The following is a 9,677-nucleotide window of genomic DNA, read 5'->3' on the forward strand; positions in this document are numbered from 1 at the left end:
CTTATGCGCCACTTTTGCTGTTAACAAGAGACCACCCGTCGTGTTGTGATTTTGCCCGACTTTGCTCTCAGGGTCGATGGTCGGAGTCGAAACTTGGTGCTTAATACAAATGGCTTTAACGTGTCAGAAAGTTGGTTTGGTAAATGTATCTAAATAACTAAACTTTTCGAATAAAGTGGCTTTCGAACAGTTGGCTTTTTTGGAACGGAAATTAACGGAAAAGGTAAATAAGGTAATAAAAAGAGAACTAGGAAAAACGTAAGGAAAAACGGTGATTTATTCAAGGCATTTCAATGGGAAATTTAATTTATCTTTAATACCAAAGAGGAATGGGTGAATTCATTTCACAGTGTATTTACATTATGCTACACGGAAAACCGGCATTAGTCTTTAAAGACTTATTTTTAGCCTTTTTTGAAGTTCGGTCAGTATTGTCAGAAAAAGGCCTAAAAATTAGTCTTTTTTTGGGCCTAAATTTTAGGCTTTTTTTAGAACTTAGTGCAAAACTTAGAAAAAGACTAAATTTAAGGCTTTTCTGTACTATAAACTTTGGTTCACGATTTGACATGTCAAATCAGAAAAAGTTGAAAGTTGCCGGTGGTGGTTGCTGTTCGTCGGTCGGGGAAGGATTTTGGCCAGTTTGCAGGTAAGTTTTTGTGTTTTTCCTGCCGGAAGGTTCGGCGGGAGTGAGTAAGCGGCCGAACGATAATGTCTGCTGTTTACCGGGTTCCCAAATTCCGGTCCTCGGTACGGTGGAGGAGGACGGGAAGGCGTGAATTGAGCCGTGTTATTTGCGGATGGAGGAGGGAAGGAACTTTTTTTTGTGGACGGCGTTGTGTTTCTGAGTGCTGGAGGAAGTTTTGAGTGCGACAACAGAGGACAGAAAATCTCGGAATCAATCCGCCGGGGATTGAATTCCAAAGTGGAAGCGAAAAAGGACAACGAGGCGGGAGTGGACAACTGATGGTGGTGATGGTGGTGGTGGTGGTGGTTGTGTTTGTGAATGAGTGTGTGTGTGTGTGTGTGTGTGTGTGTGTGTGTGTGTGTGTGTGTGTGTGTGTGTGTGTGTGTGTGTTCAAAAATGTAATAATTTAAAAAATCAATCAAAAATATTAAATTTCAAAAATATTAAAATTCTAAAATTCTAAAATTCTTAAATTCTAAAATTCTAAAATTCTAAAATTCTAAAATTTTTAAATTCTAAAATTCTAAAATTCTAAAATTCTAAAATTATAAAATTATAAAATTATAAAATTAGAAAATTCTAAAATTCTAAAATTCTAAAATTCTAAAATTCAAAAAATTCAAAAATACAAAAATACAAAAAAAAACACAAAAATACAAAAATACAAAATAAAATACAAAAAACAAAAATACAAAAATACAAAAATACAAAAATACAAAAATACAAAAATACAAAAATACAAAAATACAAAAATACAAAAATACAAAAATACAACAATACAAAAATACAAAAATACAAAAATACAAAAATACAAAAATACAAAAATACAAAAATACAAAAATACAAAAATACAAAAATACAAAAATACAAAAATACAAAAATACAAAAATACAAAAATACAAAAATACAAAAATACAAAAATACAAAAATACAAAAATACAAAAATACAAAAATACAAAAATACAAAAATACAAAAAAACAAAAATGCAAACATACAAAAATACAAAAATACAAAAATGCAAAAATGCAAAAAATACATAAATACAAAAAGCTTAAAAAATCTTAAATTCTTAAATTCTTAAATTCTTAAATTTTTAAATTCTTAAATTCTTAAATTCTTAAATTCTTAAATTCTTAAATACTTAAATTCTTAAATTCTTAAATTCTTAAATTCTTAAATTCTTAAATTCTTAAATTCTTAAATTCTTAAATTCTTAAATTATCAAATTCTTAAATCCTTAAATTCTTAAATTCTTAAATTCTTAAATTCTTAAATTCTTAAATTCTTAAATTCTTAAATTACTAAATTCTTAAATTCTTAAATTCTTAAATTACTAAATTCTTAAATTCTTAAATTCTTAAATTCTTAAGTTCTTAAATTCTTAAATTCTTGAATTCTTAAATCCTTGAATTCTTAAATTCTTAAAGTCAGATTTTCGAAAAATTGAACTTGTCAAACTACGCCAATCCAGTTGTGAGCTAAACTTTTAAATGAAAAAACACAATTAAAAAAAATAAACTATCAAACTCTCACAACTCATCTTCAAAATATTATTTTTTTATTTTTAGGTTAAAGCTGTACTCATCCGTGAATAGGTCGTATTCCGAAATTACCAAATCTCCGAATAAATTTTTTTTTATAAAAATTTAGATAATATGTAACAATATTTTATTTTCTACCGTTTATTCCCGCCATTTTCATCCCCGAGGCTTTTCAGGCATAAAATAAGTCTTAATCAATTTCCGCCATCTTGGATTTTGTCTGCTTTGACCGCTCCCATGTCCTGCAAAGGCCTAAAAATTAGTCTTTTAAACCTATAAATAAGTCTTTTTAAGCCTAAAAATAAGTCTTAATCAAGTTCCGCCATCTTGGATTATGTCCGCTCTGATCCCCTCGCATTCTCGAAAAAGACTAAAATTTAGGCTTTTTGACGATAACATAAAGCCTAAAATTTAGGCTTTTTCGTACTAAAACGAAACTAGTCTTTTAAAGACTAACCCATCATTAGGCTTAAAAAGACTTAACACGGTTAGGTTCGATAAAGCCTAATTTTAAGTCTTAAAAGACTAATGTCGGCTTTGCGTGTAAAGAAAAGTCTCGTTCGGTTAAGCGGGGTGGCATAGAGTTATCTACGTGCGCATGTATTGCGTGTACGTACACGAAAAAAAGTGAGGTTAAATTTTGTACCAGCCAGCAAAACAAATGGTGTGCTAGTGTGCGTGAGATCGGGCTTAGATAGCTCTATAGGGGGAAAACTCGTATTGTACATGGCCATGACTAATACTAGCATACCTGCGCAGGGTTTATGATGCGTTGCGTACGTTGGTGGTGGTGACCGCGGCAACCACAGCAGCGATGACGGCGGCGGCGATGGCTGCGTCCTGGTAATGCTGGCAGCTTCGGCGAGGGGTTCTTCGATTCGCCGCGATGTTTATCCTCGGCGCGATGAGTTTGTTAAGGTGGAGCGGGACTCCAGGGCTGAACTTGGGCGACAGCCGGTGTGCTCGTGCGCGTATGGCCGTACTTAAAGTTGCGGAGGGAGGCTCGGCTGGACGGAAGACTTCCGATTTCTTCGGGTTGTTACTCGAGAGCTTTACACGAGCTAAGCTCGGCGCGTTCGGCACGGAGTGCCGCGCGGCGCGTTCGACACGAGGTCGGCGCAGGTCCGGACAGTGTCGTCGTCAAGTAAGAGCAAACGAACACCCCACCATTGGAGGCTTTAAGTTAAAACTCAAACGAATCCAGACACTTTATTGTACGCATTTGTCGGCGTACGCTCTCGGCGGATCCACGGGGGATTGTAGCGGGTTGGGATCCTAACTTCCAATCGGCAATTGGCGACCGATGGGTATCTCGCAAACGATAACTTTAGCGAATTACCTCGACCTCCGTTTGACTGCCTCGAAAGGCGGGCCTTAGCAGCACGCACGAGCGGAGCAGGGGACACGAGGGGTGCCCGGTTGCAGGATCGGTTCCGAATTGGAGGTTAGGTTTCGCAAAACCACGTGGAGAGTTCCACCGTCGGGATCGTTTCCGCAGAAACGGGTATGAGAAAAAACCAGCCTATACCAAGCGCCCGTTGAACGAGCGCTGCCCAACGCGAACGTAAATTAGTTTCACTATAGTTAATTAATTCAAAAAAACCTTACCTTCTTGGTATGTAAAGAAAGGTCACGCAGAAAGGTGACTCGATGAAAAAGAACGGTTCGCAAACCGTAGAGCTATACACAAAAAATGCCAAAAGGGTTAATAAATTCACTACGTTTCGTTCTCTTTATATATCTTTTTACCTTAAATAGGTTTGAAGGAAAAAGTTAAATGAAAAGGAACTTGTCCAAAGAACTAAAGGAAAAAAGTTCACACGCGAGCCACTACACTTCTGGATACCAGCCGAATCGTTTGCGAAATGGCCGAGTCGACGGAATTTCGTCACCTCGAAACCTCAAAAGCTCCAAATTTACCTTATCATCATATCTGACATTTTACCATACCAACTTAAAGACCTTAAAGTTTATAAATCATTACCGCCATCTTTTATCCAATCCTAAAATGATTTCCTACAGATATTAATAACTGGCAACCCGGCATCTACGTATCTCAAGCGCGACAAATTATAGCTAAGTACACTCAAACCCCGATGGTTTGACACCAACTGTTGTCAAACGAACGGGGTCACTTTTTAGTTTGACACCCCTTTTACACGGAGTTCACACACACTACCAAACGTTTGTTTTGATAGTGTGCGTGAGCGCCGTGTAAAAAGTGACAGTTCGTCACTTTTTAGTTTGACTTTGACCAACCAACGGGGTACAAACTAAAAAAGTGTCAAACGAAAAAGTGACCAACCACCGGGGGTTGAGTGTATATTATAGTAAACTAAATATGTAGGGTTGAATCTTTAAATACAAAATTTGAATTGGAAACGAACCTGGTCTTTCGAGATTGTTGTATGTGTATGACGAACACATTCGAAGGGGATAAGTAATAGGGTTTTGTCCTGAAGATTCTTTTCCATTTTTATTTACAACAAAATTAAAATTACCGAACAACGTTACACAGCACGGGTCGTACATTTATCCAACGAGGTTCACCGAGTTGGATAAATACGAAGAGTGCTGAAAAAATCAAGTTTTGCAACGAGTTCCATACAACATTTTTTGCAATTCCAAAAAACACACACTGAGTGAAGTTTTATGTCAAATTTTCATGTATTTTGTCAATAAATCGTTTAAATAAAAAAATGTTGAAAAGTGTTACTTTTCAAAACAAGTGCTGAAAAGTTCAACTTTTCAGCACCCGTTTGAGTGCTGAAAAGTAGAACTTTTCAGCATTTATTTTGAACAGTGTTGCTATTCGATTCTGTTATTTTTGGTACAGAAAAGTAGGCTATTTCGTCGTTCAAGAATGACAGGAAAAGTAAGTAGTTTTACGACGGAATTGCAAAAAGGATACTTTAAATCCGCCCTTTAACCCACCGTCACCTGTTCAAAAGGGTATGTCAAAATCAGTACAATTTCGTTACCCTTTTAAAGGGTGGCGACGGGTAAACTTGAAAAAACGATACTTTTTACTTTGACGAAAACACCTATATGAGAAAAAAAAAACTCAATTTTTGTTCGACCACTGTTTACCCAAATCTGGGTAAAAGAAATCAACGTGCGATAACTGTTGTTCAGCCGAGGTTACACGAATACTTTTTTTTGACAACTGCTGCAATCCGGGCGCACGTGTGTTTGTTTTCTGTTGTGGTGCTTTCAAAATAATTTCAAATCCGCACACGGTACCGTCGTCGTCGTTTCCACGGCATGACATTCTGAAAAATAAAAAAAAAACAGTGAATAACCGGCTACAAATTCATCGAATACCATGCGCGGCAGTGTAATCTTTCAGCAGAACCGTGCCCTCGGCTACGTGAGCAACCACGTCCCGGCTACGGTGCGGTTCATCGAAAAGCGCAACGAAAACGTCGTGACGACCTGCGTGGGGAAGTCTTTCCATGTTTACGGCGCCAACAGCTTCCGGTTGATCCGGGTCGGTGGGTTGCACCCGGAGGAGATTTCGTGTGTGGCGGCGGATGGCTTCTTGACTTATGTTGGGTGTGGGAGTGTGATTTACGGGTGGCGTTCGAGTACGCAGTTGCGGAAGACGTACCGGGGACATGGGGCGCGGGTGCACCTGCTGTTGCCCTTTGGGAAGCATCTGCTGTCGGTGGACGAGGCTAGTTTGGTGAAGGTTTGGAATGTAAGCTTGGAGGAGGTTTATTTGGAGGTTCCTTTTTGCAATGACCAGTTTGAGATTTCTGCGTTGATGCATCCGGCTTCTTATAAGAACAAGATATTGTTTGGAAGTGCCCAGGGAGGTCTGCAGCTGTGGAATGTCAAGAACGGGAAGCTGGTGCACAGCTTTAAGGATTACGACAGTAAGATTGTTGTGTTGGAGCAGGCTCCGGCGCTGGATGTGGCCGCAATTGGGCTGCAGAATGGAAGAATTATTTTGCTGAATTTGAAATTTGAGGAATCCGTTATGGAGTTGACTCAGGATTGGGGCCCGGTAACGGGTATTACCTTCCGAACGGATGGTCATCCCATAATGGCAAGCGGGAGTACCAACGGACAGGTCACGTTCTGGAATTTGGAGGAACAGGTCATCGTCTCGACGTTGGCAGCCCACGACGAATCGGTAACAAGTTTGAAGTGCTTCGCGAATGAACCGCTTCTGTTGACCACCTCGCCGGACAATTCGATGAAGCTGTGGATATTTGACCTTCCAGATGGGGGTGCCCGTTTGCTTCGGATCCGAGAAGGTCACGGAGCGCCTCCAAAGTGCATCCGCTATCACGGATCTTCAGGACGGAACATTCTGTCCGCTGGAGAGGACGCATCGCTGCGCATCTTCAGCACTATTTCGGAAACGCTGAACAAGAGCCTTGGCAAAGCAAGTTACAACCGGAAGGCGTCGAAGAAGCATCGCAAGGGAGAAGATCCCTTCCGGATGCCTCCGATTGAGCTGTTCACGTCGGAGGTCACGCGCGATAAGGAGTGGGACAGTATTGCGGCCACCCACGAGGGACTGGTTCAGGTGACAACGTGGTCGTTCGACAAGTGTCGCATGGGAGAGCTGAAGCTGGTGCCGGAAGTGTTTCAGAACAAGAACCGGTCCGATTTTGGCGTGAGTGCCACTGCGCTTTGCTTGAGCCATTGCGGAAACTTTGTCACCATCGGGTACAGCAGTGGCCACCTGGAGCGGTTCAACATCCAGAGTGGAATTCATCGGGCGAGCTACGGGAAACCTCCGGCCCATGACGGAATGGCCGTTCGGGGTATTTCGATTGACAATCTGAACCAGTTTGTGGTGTCGGGAGGTGCAGACGGAATCATGAAGTGGTGGCACTTTAAGCAAAATGGTAAGAGCGTCTCCAGCTTGTATTGATGTTCTGCATATTGAACCACTTTTCTTTCCAGTCAACAAGCCCGTCTTCACTCTGAAACTTGACGATCCCATCGCCCAGTTTGGAACGCATCGCGAAAGTGCCATGATTGCCGTTGCGCTGGAGGACTTTGCCGTTTTGATCGTGGACTCGGACAGCCGTGCCATCGTGCGTCGCTTTACCGGCCATCGCGGTCCAATTACGGATCTTTGCTTCTCGCCCGACAGTCGCTGGCTGCTGACGGCCAGTCAGGACTGCACGGTCAAGGTGTGGGACATACCGTCCGCCTATCTCGTGGACCACTTCCGGATGCCGCAGGTTTGCACCTCGCTTTCGATGTCTCCGACCGGCGATTTTCTGGCCACGTCGTACGTCGACAACCGGGGCATCTATCTGTGGGCCAACAAGACACTGTTCTCGCACATTTCACTGCGCGTCATCAACCCGGAGGCCGAAGCACCTCTCATGGACCTGCCGGCGACCATTTGTGACGAGAACACGAACGTCCTGCTAAACGAAACCACCAACGTCGAGCTCGATGATCTGGAAGAAGCCTTCGAGGAAATCAACCTCAACTACGAAAGTCCCCCTCAGCTGTCCCAAGACCTGGTGACAATGTCCAACGCAGCCGCCTCCCGATGGCAAAATCTGCTCAATCTGGACATTATCAAGAAGCGCAACCGACCGCGCCAGGCCCCGCAAAAGCCCAAATCAGCCCCCTTCTTCCTACCAACGGTCTCCGGGCTGGACTTCCAGTTTGACCTGAGCGAAGGCCAAAACGGAGTAACCGAAGACGGTTCAAAAATCCTTCAACCAACCCAAGTCGAACAACTGACGAGCTTCGGAAAACTCCTAAAAGAGGCCGTTTCCACCGGGGACGCCGAGTTCCAGAAACCAATCGAATTCCTCTCCAACCTCGGCCCCTCAATGGTCGATTACGAGATTAGGAACCTAAGTCCGTTGGACGGTAACAGCGGAAGCATTTCCGTGATGGCGGCCTTCATGCGCATGATTGCGGCGCTGCTGGAAGGGAATCGGGCCTTCGAGCTGGGTCAGAGCTGGCTGGGGGTGTTTTTGAAGAATCACGGCCGCGTCGTCGTGGACCACCAAGAGCTGAGCGCGCTGCTCGAGCAGGTTGAGCTGGCGCAATCGAAGGGATGGGCGCTGCTGGAGGAACGGCTGCTGTACGGGATGGGGGTGGTGAGCAGTTTGAGGAACTTTAGCGCGTAGGAGTGTTGGAAAAATAAAAAGTTTACGGTGAACGCTTGTAATTGTAAAAGTTTTGTTTTTTGAAAAAGAAAACATCAAGGGAAACGCGATCCCCTTTCTGCCAAGAGCAAAACTAAGGATTTCAATGGTTTTTCTTTCTTCCTTTTCCAAGTACCGTCATCAGGGGTGACATTGGATCTGGGGGGTGAGATTGGGTCATAAAAAAATGCTGAAATTACCCAATTTCACACTCAGACCAACTGTCACCCTTGATGCCGGTAATAAAGTTAGGAGTCAAAAACGAGTTAATCGCCCGAACGATATGCAGCAGGTGAATTCACATGCATTTAGCATAGACAGACACCCACCTACAGCCAAAAAGCTTTGAGTTTTGGCAGGTCTTGCCCGTCTTGCCGCCATAAGGGAGCGTTCTTTTATTACGTAACGCAGTAGGGGGGGAGGGGGGTCGGAGGCCGTGTTACGCTCCATACAAAATTTTTAAAATTTGTATGGAAATGTTGTTAGGAGGAACGCTCCCTAAACAATTCTGCGAGCTTTTAAGTACTAAACTTGCAGTGCTAGCCACCAGAGGTAAACGGAGGTCTGCTTCTTTAGATATATCTGTGTATCCAGGTTTTTACGTGAAGATGGCGTTCTAATGGTGAACATCCGAAATGTCAAAATCACGCAGTAGCACCAACATAAGAAAACAAATGTGGCTGTCATGCCATGGCACACTTCTTTTGTAATATTGGTACCACTGCGTGATTTTGACATTTCGGACGTTCACCATTAAAACGCCATCTTCGCTTAAAAACCTGGATACACAACAAATTATTAATATTGAGGTTTTGCAGCGCGACTGTGGTTCAAATGTAGGTGGCGCCAAAATGAGGTTACTTGCCGAAAATCGTCAGTCAATCCAAGCACGGAATGTTTTTAGCAAAAATACGTCGGTGCGTGTTCTCAATTTAACCCTACAATATGGTAGCAACTACCATGGTTGGGTTTTCAGTGTATGGTCCTCTTGGAACGAGCTGTCAAGTAGGACCTTTTCTGTCAAGAAGGACCGCGAGGTTAATTTTTCAAAATTGATTTAAAAATCATTTTAAACTCTTTGTGGTCGTACAAAGAGTCATTGTACTCAGAAAAATAAGCTTTATCGCTGTAAACAATAATATCAGCAATCTAAGCTTCATTTTAGGACCCAATTTGCTTGTGCCAAATTTGGGCTTTTGAAACTTATAGACAAGGGAGACAAGCTCAAAATTGAATAAAATATACTCATTACCCCTCGATCCACTCTACGTTGTTTAGCCGCAGCGTGCATCAGCCGTCAACTGACATTCAAGTGA

General features: G+C 42.3%; 1 protein-coding gene and 1 long non-coding RNA gene across 2 annotated transcripts; one reads left to right on the forward strand and one right to left on the reverse strand.

Moving 5' to 3' along the window:
* Positions 1 to 3,484: 3,484 nt before the first annotated feature.
* LOC119765070 lies at positions 3,485 to 4,304 on the reverse strand. Its single transcript, XR_005276484.1, has 3 exons — positions 3,977 to 4,304; positions 3,836 to 3,907; positions 3,485 to 3,776 (listed from the first exon to the last, which is right to left on the reverse strand). It is a non-coding gene; the product is annotated as an uncharacterized LOC119765070 (long non-coding RNA).
* A 1,128-nt stretch (positions 4,305 to 5,432) lies between these two features.
* LOC6035550 (WD repeat-containing protein 36) lies at positions 5,433 to 8,384 on the forward strand. The gene is made up of 2 exons (XM_001845656.2): positions 5,433 to 7,089; positions 7,148 to 8,384. Exons 1-2 carry the CDS (start codon positions 5,553 to 5,555, stop codon positions 8,341 to 8,343), a joined length of 2,733 nt encoding a protein of 910 aa, XP_001845708.2. The 5' UTR covers positions 5,433 to 5,552; the 3' UTR covers positions 8,344 to 8,384.
* Positions 8,385 to 9,677: the final 1,293 nt, after the last annotated feature.

The sequence above is a fragment of the Culex quinquefasciatus genome, chromosome 1, assembly GCF_015732765.1.
Source record: "Culex quinquefasciatus strain JHB chromosome 1, VPISU_Cqui_1.0_pri_paternal, whole genome shotgun sequence".
NCBI lineage: Eukaryota > Metazoa > Arthropoda > Insecta > Diptera > Culicidae > Culex > Culex quinquefasciatus.